General features: G+C 36.1%; 1 protein-coding gene across 1 annotated transcript; it reads right to left on the reverse strand.

The window, feature by feature from the left end:
- Window positions 1-898: 898 nt before the first annotated feature.
- On the reverse strand, window positions 899-16,971 carry LOC128549330 (G2/M phase-specific E3 ubiquitin-protein ligase-like). Its single transcript, XM_053525926.1, has 5 exons — window positions 16,736-16,971; window positions 14,795-15,053; window positions 12,038-12,189; window positions 6,986-7,224; window positions 899-3,450 (listed from the first exon to the last, which is right to left on the reverse strand). Exons 1-5 carry the CDS (start codon window positions 16,969-16,971, stop codon window positions 3,209-3,211), a joined length of 1,128 nt encoding a protein of 375 aa, XP_053381901.1. The 3' UTR covers window positions 899-3,208.
- Window positions 16,972-22,560: the final 5,589 nt, after the last annotated feature.

Here is a 22,560-nt window from a genome sequence, read left to right on the forward strand (position 1 = left end):
TCCAGGTCTAAAAGGGGGCATAATTTGCTCAAAATACATGTCAGAGTTATGGGTCTTGACCCAGTGAGGTTGGTAATTGATCTAGAAAAAGAAAAAATAAGTTTTAAATCTATATGCCTTTTAGAAATAGCTGTATAAAACTTTAACCAGAATTTTCTAAGTCCAAAAAGGGGCATAATTTGGCCAAAATGAAGGTCAGAGTTATGGGACTTGCTGCTATCAACTAGTTTTATAACCCCGAAGACACATGTGAAATTTCAAATCAATATCTGCATTAGTTTTGGAGATAGTAACTTGCATGTAAAACTTTAACCAAAATTTTCAAAGTCCAAAAGGGGGCATAATTTGCTCAAAATACATGTCAGAGTTATGGGACTTGACCCAGAGAGGTTGGTAATTGACCTAGAAAAAGAAAAAAGAAGTTTCAAAGCTATATGCCTTTAATTGATGGCTGTATGTACTTGCATGCAAAAACTTAACCAAGGTGTGACGCCGACGCTGACACCGACACCGACACCGACGCCAGGGTGAGTAGAATAGCTAGACTATTCTTCGAATAGTCAAGCTAAAAATCATCATAACTTTCTTATTTGATATCCAATTTTCACACTTTTTTCACCTTAATGTATGGTTCAATAAGCCTGTTCTAAAGATGGCACATAGGATTATCAGCAATCCCCTTTAAGTCCAAGGCCCGGGCAATGACTCTGAGCTGCACCAAAAGTCTCGTGTACATTTGCACATTGTGTTGATCATGTATAACAAGTTTCAAGTTTGCAACTTGATAAGTCTATTTATGTTAACACTTTTATTTAAAAGTTTTAAAAATGCTTTTATCTAATCTTTTTTTAACTTTCATTTCTTTTCAATGGTAATCAATGATAAACAAAAACGATACTACAAATGATTTTTATTTTGAGATCAATAAATCAATGAATCACAGACTGTAAACATGAAACATATGTAACTATACTAAATGCCAATTAAGTCTAAGATAGTGTATCATTTTTGTTCCATACAACACACTATTTCAATTATCTGAAAACAAACAGGGACTGGTAAACACATAATGTCATAAAATGTCTCAGTCTAGACAACTGTCAGCTATATGAAAACAATAACTACTTAACTGATATTCAAACAACTGGAAGTATTACAGTAAAAATTAAACATACGTTTTTTACAACATTCAGTTGCAACTAACAAATAGGGCCACAATGGTCCACGACCGACCACCTGAGAATAATATGGCAACAATTTAAAACTGATCATAATATTTCATGACTAGTAGATTGTTCTATTGTTAGCTCTGGTGCTCTAATGCTGTAATAACAAATAGAAACGACATACATGCTGCAGCTCTCCCACAGACCACTGTTGTAAACTTTCATGTAGACCAACTCAGTTAACTTAGTAAACGTGTGGACCCACTGACTGACTGATTGGCAAGCAACAGACAGTGTAAAATCAAAATTACAGATATTATAAAACACTCTGTAGATAATCATTTACGAAAAAAGACATTGTTAAAAAATGTAATAACATCAACATACTTTAATCAAGGAACAACATTAACTGAAACTTGACAATCATTTTATCATATGATAAGTCACATGTACATTTAAAAACACACATCTGCATACACGATATGTTTCACTCTTAATCATATGAAAGTAGAAGTTGTTGTCACAGAAACATATGTCTCCTCCATCCCCCACCACCCCTCTAAATTTTTTATGTTTTGAAGAAATACTGCAGAAAATCATTCCAGTAAAACAGCGGGTCCACATGTTGTTGAGAAATAGCATGGGCAAGCATTCAATACTCAACTAAATAAAAGGGCCTCAACTCCTAAAAAATAACCCTAGAAGAACATGCCAACAATGTGCACAACTAGGCTTGGTATTAATGACTCCTGGGGACTGACAGATGGAAAAAAACAAATATATCTAAGAAACCAACAATATTTCTCCACCATGAGAGGAGAGACATGATAAAACCTGTGCAAATTCTATTCTCACAACATCCCATAAAGTTACTAGTAGTTCAATTGGTCAAACAGAATGAATATCCTCCCTTACGTAAGCTTCAGACATGACCCTATGTATCTGATATTTTGCTTCTGGTGCTATATTGAATGTTTCACAGCCAAACCAAATGTAAAGGGTATTATTGTCTGTGACTGGAACAATAATCCAGAAAAAGAGATTTTATTTAAGAGGTTTTGCTCAAATATTCAAATATCAGTGAATGCTATTAATACCCCTGCAACACCACATTATACTAAAAACAAAGCCGCACCAAACATGTGCAGGAACATATACACTTGATGGTGATCAAATATACAGAGTTTAAAGTCAAAATTCTGAAAAAAAGTAAAAGTGGTTTGTCCCACAATATGGCTTATGCTAATATACTGATTTCAGCTAAGTTCACAAGATTGATATAATTGCTCTATAGTTATTTTAATTAAATCTAAGGGTAACTATACCAGGTACAAGCTGAACCACACCAAATTCTATCATGCACATCTCCACTCAATTATGATGTACACAAAGTTTTAAGTAAATATCTTAAGAAATGTCCAGAATAGTTCACTCAACATAATTCTTGCTGACCAACAGACTGACTGATCAACAATTGAGGCAACTCCTATATACATGTACCCTATCTCAAACTTTGTTTGGGGTCAAACTTTGTTTGGGTATAATGACATATGCTATCCTGCCTCAAAAGCTTTAACCTTGACTTTGAAAAAGGTTCCCAAGTGTTAGTGATATGTAACAACAAACTCAATTTTCATGCCACACAATAACTAAAATTTCCATGAAGTATACAATTCTACCTACAGTATGGGATAGTGTAAAGTTTTCAACTGCATGCACTGGAGAACATAAAAGGTATTTAACTTAGTGTGTGTGTGAGCCTATCTAAAACAAAAGCAAACAAAATAGTAAGATTTACAGCATATGGCATGAAAAGACAGAAGAATGTTCATTCATAACTATAATGAGAATTATAACATGCTTTATGATGTGCTATGTGCCATTCCTTTACTTAAGTATTGTGGTGATCCAATGACCTAAACCTTTAAATGTTGCATACTGGCCTGAAACAAGAGCAGTTGGTAGAATCTTGAGTTCAAGTATTGCAACCGTTTGATTGTAAACTAATAGATAGCTTCAGAACTGATTGTACACTGATGCATTTAACATAAGTGGAATCCTCCACTCCACTTAATAGCTTTCACCATATCCTCCTTGAATAAATCAGGATCAGCTAACCCACGCACAAGTTCTAAAACCATGCCACAGGTATGGGCTACAGGCAGTTTTCTATCAGCCGTAACAAAGTCCACTTCAAGTTTTTTGTCAAACCCCATGGGGGGCACAGAACTTGCTCCTGTCCAAAACATCAGTACATCTGCCAAGGCTATGTCACTTTCTTTGCCTAAAAATGAAATATCATAGAGTTTTTGTAAGTGAGAATATACAGCACTTTTAAATCATACTAATGCTACTGATATGCACGCTATCGAAGACCTTCTATCCAAAGAAATTATTCTAGAATTTATTCCACTGTAAAATTACTTTGTTTAAAATATCCCCATTTAAAGTGGTATATACTCCAAGCACAAGAATGAACATAAATCTGTTTATGAAAATCTATTCTAATACTGACTGACAATATTGCTCAACCTGAATTTCAACAATACTCAACAATAACTTGTCAGTCTCCATAAAATACTACAGTTATCAAGTTTAGCAAGTATATCAACTATAGCAAGTTGGATGAATTATTTTCAAGGAGATGAAGAAAACAAGAGCTGTCCATAAGACAGGGCATCCAACTTTTTCCAGTGCTTAACTTTGAGTTAGAGATTTGCCAGAAAAAGGCGCTTAACTGTATCAAATAAAGAAACAGAATTATACAGATTGTTTCACCTGATGTTTCACAGTACTGGACCATTCTAAGTGCTTGAGTCTTAAAAAGCTAACTAACAGAAAGTACAGAACTTGTCACCGGTATAGTTTTTTACTGTATAATTGTGTATGTTAGTAAATAAGTATTTTAAGTTTCAAGTCAATTACTATGAAAGTAACAGAGATTACTGGACTTTATATAAAACAGTAACCTGAACATTCCTAGTAATATAAAGGGGGCATAAATATGTCAAAGTTGAAACAGAGTAAAAGAATTGTTTCTCCTGGTGTAGACTTTAATAATAAACAACTATTCAAAGTTTCAAGTCAATAGCTTTGAAAGTTACAGAGATATTGCACTTTAACAAAACATTTTCTAAGTTAAAAGGGGCATAACTGTCAAAATTAAAATCAGAGTTATGGGGATTGTTTCTCCTTGTGTAGACTCTGATAGTGAATAACTATTTTAAGTTTCAAGTCAAAAGCTTTGATAGTAACAGAAATTGGACTTTATCCAAAACAAAAACTTAACAAGAGGGCCATGATGGCCTTATATCACTCACCTGTTATCATTGCACTTGAGGACAAGAAGGTCCTCAGAAAAAATATCTAAGTCCAAAGGCTAGGAACAACAAAGGAAAGAAATTTAACCAAAAAGAAAAAAAAAATTCTTACAAGGTACAGATATGTCAAAATACACCTAAAAATTGGAGGTACCATCCATGTTGTACCACAGAAAAGTGGTCTCGGTTTTTCCCTACGGCCAATAATAAAAAAGTAACTAAAAATAAGCTATTTATAGTAACGTAAAAGGGAAGTAATTAAAAAGATTATTGTTGTAAGTGAACAAAAGAAGGATCTGCCAAATAAATCTGTTGACATAAATGAAATTTCAGATCAGTATCTTCATTAGTTATGGAGATATACCCATTTTAATTTGAAATAAAGGGAGGTAATTTGACATAAAATCAGTCCATAGTTATCTACCCTCACTGGCTCAGTCCAACTAATGACAATAATGAAATTTCAAATAAGTCCTATAAGTACTTACTGATATAAATCCATTTTGACTACAATCAGGGGAGGTAATCAGATACAAAATAACTCTGGAACCTACGATTGGATCTGATTTGTCATGGAATCCAAGATTTATTGTTGTTGAAGATATTTTGGAAGTTTGTATGAAAAAACAACATAAATGAAGTCTCTATATGGCTGCAAAAGCCAAAATAGCCAATTTTTGACCTTTCAGGGGCAATAACTCTGGAACCCATGATGGAATCTGGACAGTTCAGAGAAAGGAACCAAGATCTTATGGTGATACAAGTTGTGTGCAAGTTTGGTTAAAATCAAATCATAAATGAAGTTGCTATTGTGCAGACAAGGTCAAAATAGCTTATTCAGGTTCTTTCAGGGGCCATAACTCTGGAACCCGTTATGGGATCTGGCCGGTTCAATAAAGGAATTGAGATCTTATGGCAACACAAGTTTTGTGCAAGTTTGATTAAATTCAAATCATAAATGAAGCTGCTATTGTGCAGACAAGGTCAAAATAGCTAATTCTGGCCCTTTCAGGGGCATAACTCTGGAACCCATAACGGAATCTAGCCAGTTCAAGAAAGGAACCAAGATCTTATAGTGATACAAGTTGTGTGCAAGTTTGGTTAAAATCAAATCATAAATGAAGCTGCTATTGTGCAGACAAGGTCAAAATAGCTAATTCTGGCCCTTTCAGGGGCCATAACTCTGGAACCCATATTGGAATCTGGCCAGTTCAAGAAAGGAACCAAGATCTTATGGTGATACAAGTTGTGTGCAAGTTTGGTTAAAATAAAATCATAAATGAAACCACTATCGTGCAGACAAGAAATTGTTGACGGATGCACGCACGCACGCACGGACACACGACGGACGACGGACGAAGGGTGATCACAAAAGCTCACCTTGTCACTATGTGACAGGTGAGCTAAAAATTATATGTTAAATAGGGACATAACTCTGACAAAATTTAATCAGAGTTCTGGGGATTTTTTCCCCCGCATGTAAACTTTGATAGTGAATAACTATATTTTAAGTTTGAAGTCAATAGATTGGAAAGTAACAGAGATATTTGACTTTATCAAAACTTTAACCAACGGCGACGGTGACCCTCGGGCGAGTACAATAGCTAGTCTTTTCTTCGAAATATCGAGCTAATAGTGCATTGTTTGTTTGTTGCATAACGGCAAAGTGCACAAATTGTGGTGAAAATTCAAAGACTGAGATATAAAGTCAAAATACAACACTCCTATTTAGGGCCAGCCCTGGACTATAGACGTAAGTTTACCTACTAGACCAGATAGTTCATGATAATATTCCCAGTACCAAGCCAAGTTTCTGTTTCTGTTACAAGTGAAACCAAGTTAAAAAAATAAGTTTGTTCCAGTAGTTTCTTAAATCCATAGCATAATAATACAGTTAGTGTGAATAAGAAATCAAAACTGATTCCAATATATTACAAGTTCATATGACTATTCAAGTTATTTCAAATTTGCCTTGTTAATTGAAATAGATATGTCTACATACTAGATATACATGAAAACAATAGTTAGCAATGCAAGAATATTGAGGCAATGTAAGATTTAACATGTCTAAAACTAGTAAAGACCAAACAAGACAGTTTATTTTTCCTATCCATTACTTTAATGCAATTATCTAGAAAATATCTGAACATACGAATCTATTGATTTAACTTTCTAAAAAGGACACTATTTAAATCACACTTTTTAGCACTGTAGATATAGTGGTTTGAAAAATAATCCTGTGTTGAAAACTGGAACAAACTTACTACACACCCTTTAGTCTGGTAATATTACTGTTTGCTACATCAGGACCAGACAATAATACACATTTCCTCTTCATATAAACAGCCAAGCAAATGATTCAAGAAATTGTCCTGTCAATACTCAGACAAACGAACGTGCAGGTTAGGGCAATACTAAGTTTCAACCGAAGTGTGCCCATAAAATGTTTCACAGCCATCTATAATAGGTATTATTATATTCATATGCAGTTTATATTACCATCACATTCAATCAAGAATACCTCCAAGCAGTATACTGTATCCTTCTCAAACCTTCGGTTATTGGAACCCTCTGGACTGAAGTTCACTTCATACAATAATCTGAATGTGTCAAACTTTAGATGAACAGCTTGGTGAACAAACAGACTAGAAAATGCTTCAGGTGCATGAAGGATCTCTTTGTGCAATGAACCCACTTTATCCAGTCCGTTAACAAATTGGGTAATTTCAGCATGGAATCTGAAATGTTTGGTCAATCTATGAAAAATGATATCAAATACAAGGAAACCAGAAATGACATGATAGCAACATCAACAATTAAAACCAAATGGAAAAATACAGTTGACAGTACAAAAGTGATTACAATTCAGGCACTGTCAGTGTTGAACCTTAACACTAGGGGGGTTTAACCAATTTACTGGCGCTAAACCACACTGTTGTCCCAAAATCAATATATGGACTAGGCATTGTAAACAAGGATTGTTTGTAAAACATGTATGCTCCCCCTCCTCTCAAATGTGCAACCATGATTTATTAAGGGGCTACTGCCATTTCAAGCAATTTTCAAGAAATAAGGGGTCATGATCCTGGCGCAGTTTGGCTGGTTATAGAACAGGACTCATTTATTATGCCTATATATACTACTGTTTGCAGATCAAATTGCCCCTTCAACTTTTTTCAAATCAATAGAGTTGCATGTTTACGTCACAAAAACTGTGAAGCTGAAGCTATTTTTGGAGTAACCCTGACAGGTTAACCCCGCCTCATCCACAGTAAATTATTCATTCACCTTGTCGTGAAACCTTTTTCTTTATCTTGACGTCACACAAAGCACGTGCTCTGACTCTATCTTTGAAGTAACACCGTACTTGCATACATTGTAAAGTGCAATAAGGTGATAATGGATATGTTTTAAAATTAGAAGAAAGAATATTTCAACTATGTTCAAATGAAAACAGCGTTTTTTGTTTGTTAAGACCAATATTATCGACGAAATTTCCAACCACACAAGGTATACAAGGTTTTATAGAAAAGGTATCATTGAACCTTGAAGCTACGTAACATTTGTAGATATAATTGTCATATCCATAAAAACTGATTTATTTGATATTCAAACTTTTGCAGAGTCTTCCGTAGCTTAACTATCGCAAATCTAACTCCATTATAGATCTAGTTTTTAATTATTTTTTTTGGTGGGGTTTACGTGTATACTGTAGGCTTACATGTGAATTTATCTATTAGATCTAGATCTATTTATTTGAAGTCGTTAAAACACTATTTCAGTTATTAAAATACTGGCAGTTGATAAGCCTTGTCTTCATTCATGGAAAGAACCAGTTATAGACTCATATATGAATAAGTCAAAATAATTCGATGTTTAGTTTGCTTTATATTTGTAACAGCCACTCCAAAAGGACCAAAATAATTGAGGATAAATAACAGCACACCGGCATGTAAAGTTATTGGTTTTATTGCTTGCCCTTATGTGTAACGTTAATTTATCGCATACTCACAACAAAGTCAGCACAAATCTAGCGATGACAATATCTTTCGAGTGGAGAAAATAACTTGTAACTGTTTCCTAGGATCGCGTCAAATTAGTTAGACTAAGACGCGACTTTTTTAAACTAAAGAAGCATGGTCGGTTCCGATATTCGAACTCATGCCCTTCAATCAATGATGAGCGAATCCAACAACTCGAGTCTGGCACGTTTTGTAATTATAGTGAAAACTTCTCACGAGATATATTATTAAAAAGAAAATTCTGCAGCAAAAGGTACTGAAATTTAGGTTGAAAAAGGCCTGTAATGTTTAAGAGGAGGGTGTTCTTTTTTCACATCCACGCTACCTAAATGTAGTGTGCATTGTGGCAGGTTTAATTTAAATTCTAAATGATGATTAGATCTGGTGCATTTGTTACAATCCGGTTAAACATCCGTTCCAACAGTATTTATGAGGATTTAAGTCATCATTTCTTGGTGATACAGCCTAAGTAAACAAGTTCATTCAGTATTTTTTACTCGTATCGGAAAGGCGGAGTTACCTGTATAGACGAGATCCAAAAATAGCTTCAGCATCGCTGCTTGTGTGACGTAAAGGTACAAGTCTCTCGATTTAAGACAAGAGGACCATGATGGTCCTGAATCGCTCACCTATCCCCACATGAACCAGTGTTGAACTGAGTATGACGTCTTTATTTCTATTATTTGACATAGTGACCTAGTTTTTGAGCACATGTGACCTAGATATCATCAAGATAAAAGATTTTGACCAATTTTCATGAAGATCCATTGAAAAATATGGCCTCTAGAGAGGTCACAAGGTTTTTCTATTATCTGACCTAATGACCTAGTTTTTGAAGGCACATGACCTACTTTTAAACTTGACCTAGATATCATCAAGGTGAACATTCTCACCAATTTTCATGAAGATCTCGTGAAAAATATGGCCTCTAGAGAGGTCACAAGGTTTTTCTATTTTTAGACCTACTGACCTAGTTTTTGACCGCACATGACCCAGTTAGGAACCTGACCTAGATATCATCAAGCTTAACATTCTCACCATTTTTCATGAAGATCCATTGAGAAATATGGCCTCTAGAGAGGTCACAAGGTTTTTCTATTTTTAGACCTACTGATCTAGTTTTTGATCCCACGTGATCCAGTTTCGAACTTGACCTAGATATCATCAAGATGAACATTCTGACCAATATTCAGGAAGATCTCATGAAAAATATGGCCTCTAGAGAGGTCATAAGGTTTTTCTATATTTAGATCTGCTGACCTAGTTTTTAACCCCACGTGACTCAGTTTCGAACTTGAACTAGATATCATCAAGGTGAACATTCTGACCAATTTTCATGAAGATCCATTGAAAAATATGGCCTCTAGAGAGGTCACAAGGTTTTTCTATTTTTAGACCTACTGACCTAGTTTTTGACCCCACGTGACCCAGTTTCGATCTTGACCTAAATATCATCAAGGTGAACATTCTGACCAATTTTCATGAAGATCCATTGAGAAATATGGCCTCTAGAGAGGTCACAAGGTTTTTCTATTTTTAGATCTACTGACCTAGTTTTTAACCCCACGTGACCCAGTTTCGAACTTGATCTAGATATCATCAAGGTGAACATTCTGACCAGTTTTCATGAAGATCCATTGAGAAATATGGCCTCTAGAGAGGTCACAAGGTTTTTCTATTTTTAGACCTAATGACCTAGTTTTTGACCGCACGTGACCCAGTTTCGAACTTGACCTAGATATCATCAAGGTGAACATTCTGACCAATATTCATGAAGATCTCATGAAAAGTATGGCCTCTAGAGAGGTCACAAGGTTTTTCTATTTTTAGACCTACTGACCTAGTTTTTGAACCCACGTGACCCAGTTTCGAACCTGACCTAGACATCATCAAGGTGAACATTCTGACCAATTTTCATGAAGATCTTATGAAATATATGGCCTCTAGAGAGGTCACAAGGTTTTTCTATTTTTAGACCTACTGACCTAGTTTTTGATGGCACGTGACCCAGTTTCGAACTTGACCTAGATATCATCAAGATGAACATTCTGACCAAATTTCATAAAGATCCCACAAAAAATGTGACCTCTAGAGATGTCACAAGAAAAAGTTTACGCACGGACGGACTGACGGACGCAGGACGCTGCGTGATCACAAAAGCTCACCTTGTCACTATGTGACAGGTGAGCTAAAAAGGCGAAAGGGCAATTTGATCTGCAAACAGTAGTAAAAATACCCGCTCTCTGAAGAATTCTAACAAATGACAAAATGAAAAGGACACAGAGTATAATATTTCAAATTTACTCAATGACTCATGGCTGTAACTAAGAGCACCAAAATCGTCACACTTGAAGGTATAATAAAATTGGTCTATCAAGCAACTATCCACTTCCTATGTTTAACAAGAATTACCAGTGAAGGTTCATTCAGTTCAGCAAACATATTATCATTGCACAATACAAGCAGTTGTTGTTTAATTTCAAAAGGCATTGAATTGTGCTATATCTGTCGCTATTCAACAAATTCGAGCAAAATCTGACCATTAGAAATAAATCAAAATTGAAAAAAAATGCAAGTATTTATACTGATGATGATGTTGTAAAATACACACATATTACTTATTATTCAGTATATTAAGCAGAAAGTACATTATATGAGATCTTTGACCTCAAATTGCGACATGAACCACTTAGGTACATTTCGAATATCCCTGTACTAACTGTTAAACCTGTTTGGTCTTAAGCCTGAACATCCAAAGATAGCATACATATATGAGGTTATATGGTCATGGATATGCATGTATCGGCCTAATAAGAAATTCAGCTGTGCATTTATCCCAACAATCAAGCGTTCGAAAAGGTGGTCAGTTGTTTGTAATGTTAGCAAACATATACAGTTTTGCACAAATCTTGAAATATGATTTCCACTACATAACAACTGAATAAGATTATGTTTTAGACAATATAATAATTATCTTGATATATAATAGGGTTATTATAACAGTAGCTCGATCTGGGATGCTGTATTGGGCTCGAGTGGATTTTTGCCAGATCGGATCTCACGAGGCGCGCCAAGTGTGATCTGACCTTGCAAAATCTACGAGAGCCAAATACAAAAATCCCAGACCTAGCTACTGTTACAATGACCCTTTTATTATATACCTATACCTTTTTGCTTGCAGTTTTGTTATTGAAAGAAATCTTCAATTTTTATCAATACTAAAATTGAACTAAGTGAAGTTTTTATGTTTGCTATTTATAGAACTGTGTCAGGTCATGCATATTAATGAAACTAGTCTGGCAGCATACAATACAGAAGGTCCAATACGGAATTTAAAAGGTACAATACGGAATGTTTTCTGCCATTCATATTTAAATGTGAAATACAAGCTTATTTTTTTACAGAATTAATATAGGCATACAAGACCTAAATTCAAATTATTTTAAAACCCTTTTGCAGTATATACTTTCTTTTGGTGGGTAGTGTTCATTTTGACATTTGTACACCAGTAAAATACATCAATATATACCTGTAGTAAAGTATGTTTTTCAGCAGGTATGTAGCTACTTTATCTTTCTTCTCCAATTTTGTTTTTGTAGGAAGTAAGCCTTGATCAATAATCCAGTCAGCATGTTTGTCGATAACCGACTTAAATCCCTCGTCGTCTGGGCTGTCCAGGATCTGGATAAAATGTGGAAACTGTACTATTGTTTACTTTGTTATGATAGAAATAGAACCACAAAGTCACTGTCAAGGAGTGAAAATCTATCCATTCTTGTACAGGGATATAAATTAGCAGGGGCCCAGTAGCCTATGGCCCCTAGATTTTGGGCAGGAATCCTAAATTGTTGAGAAAATGCCCATATACCTAATGGTAAACATTTATTTTTGACAGTCTGGGCCCCTAAATAACAAGAGCTGTCCATAAGACAGCCAAGCTCGACTATTCGAAATTTCCAGAAGCAGGAAAATATTACCCAAAATGTTAAATATACAGGGTTTCAGAAATCCCATGTCCGGAGCCGGGGGGCTACCAGAAAATTCTGTCGGGCTACTAAATTTTTTCAGAGCGTGCCCGCCGGACTACCTTGAAACTCCGTATCGGGTAGCCCGGAAATTAATAATTTAGTCTTCAAATATAATTTTGATAGTTGTCTATAATCCCCTTGTTTATCAAGAGATACACGCCCGAGGCTTTAATTATCTTACCACCTACTGTCACAATCGGCAAACAATTAACCGTTTAATCGTACCCGCAGGCAAATGTTTACAAAAACACATGTGCACGAGTGATTTTAGACTGATCCAATAACATCAAAGTCGCTGATCGGGTATTGTTTAAAACAATATGCAAACCAGTCTTAAAATTACGTCATTTTAGCGCCACCTGCCAAAGTGTACTTTCGGTTTCGCTGACCTCAATATTTATCGAGCGATCAGAAAGAATAGATGTTTGATTTTGAGGCAGTTTAGTGCCTACACGGACTGTTTATGCTTTTCAATTTAAAAACTTGCCTAACATGCAAAACAAATAGACCATGATTTAGCAAAATATCAGAATGTATAGACAGAATTTTGGACAAACATAATTTCGGATAAGTGAATACAGTGCCAAGAAACTGAGAAACGTTATATACGCGGTTCTAGTCCGTTTATTAAACCAGGCAGATGTTTAGGATCAGACAGAATTATTATGTCAACTTTAAATAATTTTGGGATAAATCACAATTCATACAGCTCTAAAAAAATTGCAAGTTTATAAAAATTGATTTGCATTCCTTGTACATTGTCATGTTGCAATAATTTAACTATCAGGAGTACTTCTTGTAATATTTCTCAGTTTAAATACATCTAGTTTTATCTTTTAAAATGATAAAAAGGAGTAATGATAATTGCTATTTAAGGGAACAAAATTTGTAACAATGTGTGTATGGCTAAAATTATGAAATTTAATCATTCCATCCACTGTAGTATAGAAGCACATAGTAAATTAACTGAAATGACCATTGCCAAATAAACTTAAATGCTCGGGCTACCAGATTAAAATGGGCTACCAATAAATTTGCAGATTTCTGAAACCCTGAATATATAAAGAGTTTTAAGTTCAAAAAGGGACATAATTTGACCAAAATGCATACCAGAGTTACGGGACTTGATGCTATCAACTAGTTTTATAACCCGGAAGACACATGTAAAGTTTCAATTCAATATCTGCATTAGTTTTGGAGATAGTAACTTGCAAGTAAAACTTTAACCAGGATTTTCTAAGTCCAAAAGGGGGCATAATTTGCCAAAAATACATGTCAGAGTTATGGAACTTGACCCAGTGAGGTTGGTAATTTATCTAGAAAAAGAAAAAATAAGTTTCAAGTCTATATGCATTTTAGTAATAGCTGTATGTACATGCACGCAAAATTTTAACCAGAATTTTCTAAGTACAAAAGGGGGCATAATTTGGCCAAAATGAAGTTCAGAGTTATGGGACTTGGTGCTATCAACTAGTTTTATAACCCCGAAGATACATGTGAAGTTTCAATTCAATATCTGCATTAGTTTTGGAGATACTAACTTGTATGTAAAACTTTAACCAGAATTTTCTAAGTCCAAAAGGGGGCATAATTTGCTTAAAATACATGTCAGAGTTACGGAACTTGGCCCAGTGAGGTTGGTAATTGACCTAGAAAAAGAAAAAATAAGTTTCAAAGCTATATGCCTTAAAATGATAGCTGTATGTACTTGCATGCAAAAACTTTACCAATGTGTGACGGCGACGGCGACGCCAGTGTGAGTAGAATAGCTAGACTATTCTTTGAATAGTCGAGCTAAAAATAGCTAGTTTATATCCCTGTTGTATTGAACAGTCATAATATTATGGTACAGGGTCTAGCCAATCAATGTTGAACATAGATTTTGTCTCAAAAGAATTGACAGTACAGCATTTCAGCAAGCAATGTTGAACATGTTAGATATGTCTTGAAGAATTGGCCACAAAATGTCATGGTGACGTTGCATTACTCATATAATAAAGGAATACATTTCCTTTTTACATACAATGTCACTTGAAAAGTTAGTTCAGACTTGTACATGTATGTAAGCTCGACTTATTTGTTCCTAGCAGCCACGAAATGCCTGTATATGTTAATAACAATTTCAGCCACTATCATGGGGTTGTCACGCTAAAATCACTGTGATTTTGGGTGAACATAATTGGTCTTCTCACAACTTTTTGACAAATCCTCTGAGCTATACATAGGCACTAAACTTTAAAGTCTGACAAATTACAAACCTCCTTAATGCGAGAAATTTCCTCGGTCTGGGAAAGCGTAAGAATGTCTACATGGGGTTTTATGCCCTGGTCAGTCATGAAGGAGTACAGCATGGTGTTGATCATCGGTAGGCCTGGTCCACCATTAAGGACATTGTATGCTGTCAATTTACCATACATTTCAAATGTCATGCGCTCAAGCTTTTCACCATCATGGGCGAAGATCATGTTTCCCTCAGGGCCACACAAGGAAGCCTCAGCAACAGCTTTGCTCAGCAACCTAAAGCGATACAAGTACAAAGAAACTCATTTATCTCACTGTCCTATGTACAATTATTTCCATGATGACACCATATGGAAATGCATGAAGCACTTTGCACATGACAAAATATTCTAATCTATAAGGAAGTTAGAGTCCAGACAAAGTCCATTGTACCAATTTTAGACCTTAAATCTCTAAGCGTGACCTTGACATATTAGCTATTGATCTGTGTCTTGAATGCAACATGTCTCATCCTGGTGAACAATTGTGTTAGGTTATTTTGAAATCTTTCTATGCACAAAGGAGTTACAGTCTGGACCACATCGGACGTACACACGGACATTCTTTTTAACTGGTACTAATGAGGCTACTCTTTTGTTCTCCCTATTGTTCGTTTTAGCCACCTAAATCCAAAAAGCCACATAAACCAAAAACATATTGAATGACATCAAAGATAATTTACTGTTTCTTATTGTTCTCAAAGCCACCTAAGTACAGATTTTTTCGGGGCAGACAGACAGACGGGAGCACATACATGTACAAGGAACTGCTGTTGTGACAACTATTTAGAGCTCATCACAAGCAGGTTCATCAACAAGCAAAGGTGCTTAGGCAGAAATGAGCGAAACAGAATTCTAAGACTTCTATGTACTGTCATTTCTTTTTTCAAAAGAGAGCCAAAAAAAATTAATGCAAGTGAGAAATGGGCATTCAATCAATACTGGAAGTTACAAGTTTTGACACTGATTAAATGCAAAGGACCTAAGGATCTTGCATGAGGTCAAAGTCAAGGCCACAAACCAAATCATTGTAAAGGACAGCCTACACTGAGTGTCAGCCTACACTGAGTGTATGTCTGAAGTTTCAAGATATTCTGTCAATGTTTTAAAGTGTTAGTACTGTAATATGAAAATAATAAGCAAGTGCAAAGGGAGATAATTTGCTAAAAAAGGCCAGGAAAAGTTATGGTTACCTCATTTCCGAACATTTTTGATGAAACTGATGAAGTTTGAAGGAGCAGAAGGTGCAGCAACATGCAATAAAGTGTTGCACCTGTATTATGTAACACAATGTTTTTTACCATGTCAATACTTGTTCTTCTATGAAAATTCATGTCTTCACTACAGGTTTATTGAAATTTTGTAATATACCAGGCTATAAATGTATTATGACATTTAATGCTAACAAAATTATGTAATGTTATGTTATCTACTATGTAACATAACTGCTGTACAAAATGCTGAATCTATATTCCAATCCCAGGTGCACAGGTTCAGACCTAGTTTAGTGTGCACACAATGTTAGAAAGGAATCCTTTGAAAACTGTAAGTGGAGTTGCGGCAACACAAAGTAAGATATACATAATTAATGGACAGATAACACATGAACAATATACATCTATCAACAGCCGTATAAAAGCCATAAAAAGAATTACATTGAAAGAATTCAATTTTAAAATAATATCAAGCATACTTTTTTAAGTACATTGTAAAACTGCACTGAGAGTTACCTGAGCTATGTCTGACATTCAAATATGGTAAATATGAATGTTTCAAAGGAATATACTGAGTAAAACGAATAAACTCAAAAAAGTTTCTGTTATCAATTTGTTATTATTTGAAGTAAGAAAGCTCTGAAGGGTTATGAAGCAGCTGTGCAGTCACCAAATAAGCAATTTGAACAAATAAATTGAAATGCACCAGAGATATTCTCTCTTTGGACCTCCTTGGTCATCTCCATCTTCACCAGAGAATACTATTCGCAGCGGCTGTGACCAGTTGAAAGTAGATTTACCAACAACTCTTAACGTCGTTTGTAACAGCCTCTCCCGTTGAACAACTATTATTTGTGGCTCTGAGGGCTGTAGTGCTTTGTCAACCCATTTCTTCAACAGTGAGCTGTCTTTCTCTTCCTTATTGCTGTAAATGAATGACATCATTCAGAAAATAATGTCACAACTGATTTCAAATAACAAGAGATCCAACAGGCAGAGTGCAACACTAGTTCCCATGACCTAAATGTGAACGCACCAGAGCAATTGGTACAATCTTTGGAGGCGACCACCAAAGGATCAGACTGATATGGTTTGAAGAAATCGTTCATGCGTTGACAGGCACACAACAGACACATGGCAATCAACATATTGCTCATCTTTAGCACAATGTGATAAGATCAGCTAAGAATATGGCAACCTAAGGATGACAGTCACGCTTTCTGACCTGAGCAGAGTTGTTATTCCCTTATCAGCTGGTAAAAAGTTATGTATTACAATAAAATGTGACTAATTACTTCTAACTTCATTTAGTTTGCACCAAATTGTTTCTTACCTATTACAAATACTTAAACTTTCTTCAATGGCCAACTGGATGTCATCTTGTCCGAAATACTCTTCCGCTGACATAGCATCATTTGTCTGGTTGGAAGACTGATCTTCTACCATGTCGGCATCAGGTCCTATAGAGTGGTTGTTAATACTTCCCGACATATCAGCTGTTTCACTGTATATTACTGTGGCTGAAGGAGACACTCTAGGCTGGAAGGTAAATATATTTCATTTTAATTGTACTCAAGTGAGACGTCAATTAAAATAAATCATGACTATTGGCAAGCCGCATCAGACCCCCAATATCAGAACCAAGTGGTTTGACTTCTACTGAATTATTTGTCAAGGTAGACCCAGGTTTAAAGATGTAAGATGCAGCTGCGTATTCAGGTGATAGTTAAATCAACAATTAGAAATTTAAAATTTATTTACTGATTTGATTCTTACTGTAGTGCTGTATTAAGAGTAACATCCCCTGATACCCAACAAGACTAGACAGAACAACACTGACACTCTTATACCTCAATAATAAGCTAATGTAGACAGTACATGGTATACAGTTTCAGTGTTTTGCTGGAATAAAAATAATTGCAGTATTTGATACTTGAAATCCGTGGAAATTAAGTATGCAAAATTATAAAATTTAGACAAATCTATGAAACTTACACCACATTATACGGTAGTCAAGCTAAGGAAGATTGGAACCAAAGTCAACAGAATGGCACCCTTCAATGATTGTTTGTTTTAAAGTTTCATGAAGTTCTGCCCATCTACTTAAGAGATATTAATAGTAGATTACTAAAAAAAAAAAAAAAATGGAGATAATTTTGTAAAAACTACAAAACATGGGATCTTCATATATTTAATGTCTTTTCAAAAGTGAGCAAAATTTTGCTGCACATGTGAAATTGGCCTTCAATTATTTTTGAAATCTGACTAAATGCAAATGACCTTGAATGTTGTCAAGGTTCATGACAATGGAAAGGTCATCCTACAGCGGCCATAACTCTGGGGTGACTTGTATGATCATATTCAAACTTGATGGCCCTCTTCACACCATGATGATATATTTGTAGCAAGAATAATTGAAATCAGTTACTTAGATATGGCACCTGACAAACGGAAAGATGGACCACCAGATGGACATTCTTAGGAAAGGATACTAATGTGAACACTCTCTTGTTCTCACGTTTGTTCTGTTAGCCACGTGAGAGAAACGGAATGAATTGCATCTATTGTTCTCTATTGTTCTTCTAGCCACATGTATACCTAACTGTTAGCTTGGACAGACAGGGGAAGGACGGACAACGGAATACTATATCCTTTCCCCTTCTAGCAGGGGAAATAAGCTCTGCCCACTATAGCTATGCATATGAACAAATATAGAGGCATTCAGCTATTGATTCACGACAAGAACAGATCTGTCTATTTTTAGCTACTGAGACAATTTGCGGCAGATCTGAACGATCATTGCTGTAAATTTTCAAAAGAATTGGCCCTGCTGTTTGAGTGAATTATTTTGACATTTTGTTGAGGAAAAAGTTGATAGACACACACGTGATAGACCACGGATGAAATGCAATCACAATAGCTCACAATGATCCTGTTGTGCTCAGGTGAGCCACCATATAAATAGCCAAAATAAAAATTATATTATAGCGATAAGCAGACAAGCAGACATTGTCATATATTTTTCAAACCATTGAACCATATTTTTAATAAATAAGGACACTGCCAACTGCTCCAAACTTCTTCAAATGAATTATAGGGTCACAGTGGGCTTGATTCTTTGTTGTACGATTATATCTGTTTATAGCTTACCAAACTAAACTGTCTTCTCTGACGAGGAGCTGGTATGTCTATAAACTCTATTCCTAATAAAAATAAATAAACATTGGTTGAAATTTTAAAATAAAATCTATTTCCATATATTAATCTTTGTCCTACTTCCACTGGCGTGCTTGCAGAAAGCTTTTGATAATGAATTCGGTGAAACTTCAAAATATAGGTCCTAATGCCATACTTTTATGTATACACCTCATTCTTCAGTTGCAATGCTCGAGCACTTAGCATCTATCCCTCAAATTCTTAGCAGGATCCAAAGTCCCCTCAAGCATCCGTTATGGTTATAGAAAATGTTACTACTGGAAAAATCTACAACTGGACCATTTCTAAACCGAATTTTGGGACAACTGTGATACAATTAAACACGAGTTAACACTATTACCTGTCGTAACGCCTGGAGTGTCTCTGATCTGTGTGACTTGCACTGTATACCAGACGCAGGAGGTGACCAGTCCTGAAAGTCTGGCAATGACACTACAGTGTGCTGGTCAAGCTCATCTGACGAAGACTGAAATTAGAATGATCACTGAAGTATATTCATATGCCATAATGATGCTTTATCAGTAAATGTATGGCCAAAGTCCAAGAGTAGGTAAATCTGCAATCAACAACAGCTGTCACTAATGGTGACAAATGCCCCCCACCCCCCAGCACCTTGACCTTTGACCTGGTGACCCCAAAGTCAGTAGGGGTGGTGTACTCATAAATTACTATCAGCAGGTAAAGTTTGAAGGTCCTGGGTGAAGTGGTTCGCAAGTAAAGTGCCTTCATGCAAAAAGTTAATGTTGGACCCTGTGACCTTGACCTTTGACCTGGTGACCCCAAAGTCAGTAGGAGTGGTGTACTCAATAAGTACTATCAGCATGTGAAGTTTGAAGGTCCTGAGTGCAGTGGTTCGCATGTAAAGTGCCTTCATGCAAAAGTTAATGTTGGCCCCTGTGACCTTGACCTTTGACCTGGTGACCCCAAAGTCAGTAGGGTTGGTGTACTCATAAAGTACTATCTGCATGTAAAGTTTGAAGGTCCTGGGTGAAGTGGTTCGTGAGTAAAGTACCTTCACGCAAAAAGTTAATGTTGGCCCCTGTGACCTTTGACCTGGTGACCCCAAAGTCAGTAAGGGTGGTGTACTCAATAAGTACTATCAGCATGTGAAGTTTGAAGGTCTTGGATGAAGTGGTTCACATGTAAAGTGCCTTCATGTAAAAAGTTAACGTTGGCCCCTGTGACCTTGACCTTTGACCTGGTGACCCCAAAGTCAGTAGGGTTGGTGTACTCATAAAGAACTATCAGCAGGTAAAGTTTGAAGGTCCTTGGTGAAGTGGATAGCAAGTAAAGTGCCTTCATGCAAAAAGTTAATGTTGGCCCCTGTGACCTTGAACTTTGACCTGGTGACCCCCAAAGTCAGTAGGTGTGGTGTACTCAATAAGTACTATCAGCATGTGAAGTTTGAAGGTCCTGGGTGCAGTGGTTTGCGAGTAAAGTGCCTTCATGCAAAAAGTTAACGTTGGCCCCTGTGACCTTGACCTTTGACCTGGTGACCCCAAAGTCAGTAGGGGTGGTGTACTCAATAAGTACTATCACCACGTGAATTTTGAAGGTCCTGGGTGCAGTGGTTTCGCGAGTAAAGTGCCTTCATGCAAAAAGTTAACATTGGCCCCTGTGACCTTGACCTTTGACCTGGTGACCCCAAAGTCAGTAGGGATGGTGTACTCAATAAGTACTATCAGCATGTGAAGTTTGAAGGTCTTGGGTGCAGTGGTTCGCATTATATCGAGCGTAACATTGTGTATTCTTTGTAAAATAACTTATTTTCAATTCCAAATTATGGTATAAGCCACATAGTACAACTATAAAGGCATTTGATTTTATATATATACAGTGTATATAATTTAGAAATGAAACAGAAACTGAAAAGCTGGAAGTTATTATGCCAGTCGATGCTTGTACCAATAAAAATGGCACTAATAATGGGAGAGTGGCGGCTTTAAGTGATACTGGCCCTAGAAAAAGATAATTTAGCCCTCAGACTATAATAAATATCATGTTGTCAGGACCATTATCACCCTTACAGAAGCAAGCCTCTGTGGCGTACATGCTGCGTATTTGCTGTGTATATGCCGCGAACACAGTAGTACGCCAGAGGAGTACATTTTACATATACCGCATGCCGCGTACATGCAGTATACTATTTCAAAGAGTACACAGCATGTACCCAGGAGGTCATTAGTACACTTCAAGTACGCAGCACAGACTTTCAGAAAATTTAAGGAGTACACTGCATGTACGCAGGAGAGACTTGTACAAGAAAATAGTACACTGCATGTACACCGCAGATACTTTGAAATTTGTGCAGTACACTTCATATACACAGGAAGGACTTGTACAGTTTCTTTTGGCATTTATACTTATTTCTTTTTTATAAGTTAAAGTCTGAAGTACACTTCATATACGCGGGAGAGACTTGTTCGTTTTCTTTTGGTGTTTATACTTAGAATCTTTTTAGGTAAAAGTCTGAAGTACACTTCATGCAGGAAGGATTTGTACATATTTTTTTTTTTTTTGAAGCAAGAACTTGATTTCTGAGTAACTTTTATCTTAATAGCATAGAATAGTTCAGATTATTCTGAACAATTAAATTTGCCAAACTATTTGCAATGTTCATTTGTGAAGCTTACATCTAAGTGATTTCTGAGCTGCACCTTGCATGCAATGTAAAGTGACACCTGTATAAGCAATTATAATGAAAAATTGAGCAGTGAGCTGTGTCTTACCCATGCTCCTCAGCATTTATCACAGATTTGCCATATGCTTTAAGTGCACTTGTTACTCTTAATGTCCAAAGTCGAATTATGGTGCATTTTAGGTCATTATTTAAAACTGTTAATTTTAAACTAAATATGGTATTTTTGAGCATTATGAATTTTGTTTGATTTAGGAAGGCTGCACATGCACAGTAAAACCTGTTCACAGCAGTTTTGCCACAAGAGTACATAGCATGTATGCCACAGGAGTATACAGCATGTATGCAGCAGGAGTACACAGCATGTACACCACAGGGGTAGTACACCACAAGCTCATTTGCATGTGAAAAGTGTATGTGCCGCGTACATGCTACGTACTATTTCTCCGGTGTACTTCCCGCGTACTAGATTCCTGCATCGTACATCCTGTGTACTATGTAGTCCACAGCATGTACGCAGCAAGTAGTATGCGGCGGAGCTCATTTGCATGTCAAAAGTGTACTACAAACGTACTATCGGTGTATGTGCGGTGTATATCCTGCGTACTATTAAAGCCCTTGGTTTCAGTACACATCATGTATGCGTCAAATACGCAAGAGTACACAGCAAGAGTACA

Source organism: Mercenaria mercenaria, chromosome 16 (assembly GCF_021730395.1).
Source record: "Mercenaria mercenaria strain notata chromosome 16, MADL_Memer_1, whole genome shotgun sequence".
Taxonomy (NCBI): domain Eukaryota; kingdom Metazoa; phylum Mollusca; class Bivalvia; order Venerida; family Veneridae; genus Mercenaria; species Mercenaria mercenaria.

What these genes read in the sequence shown, in the direction of transcription:
- LOC128549330 (XM_053525926.1), bottom strand. Translation starts at nt 16,971, where the DNA reads ATGTCATTCATTTACAGCAATAAGGAAGAGAAAGACAGCTCACTGTTG. An exon ending in AAAAACATACTTTACTACAG is followed by an intron (nt 7,225 to 12,037) that starts GTATATATTGAT and finishes CAAACATTTCAG; the next exon opens with ATTCCATGCTGAAATTACCC. An exon ending in ATTCTTGATTGAATGTGATG is followed by an intron (nt 3,451 to 6,985) that starts GTAATATAAACT and finishes TTTCATTTTTAG; the next exon opens with GCAAAGAAAGTGACATAGCC.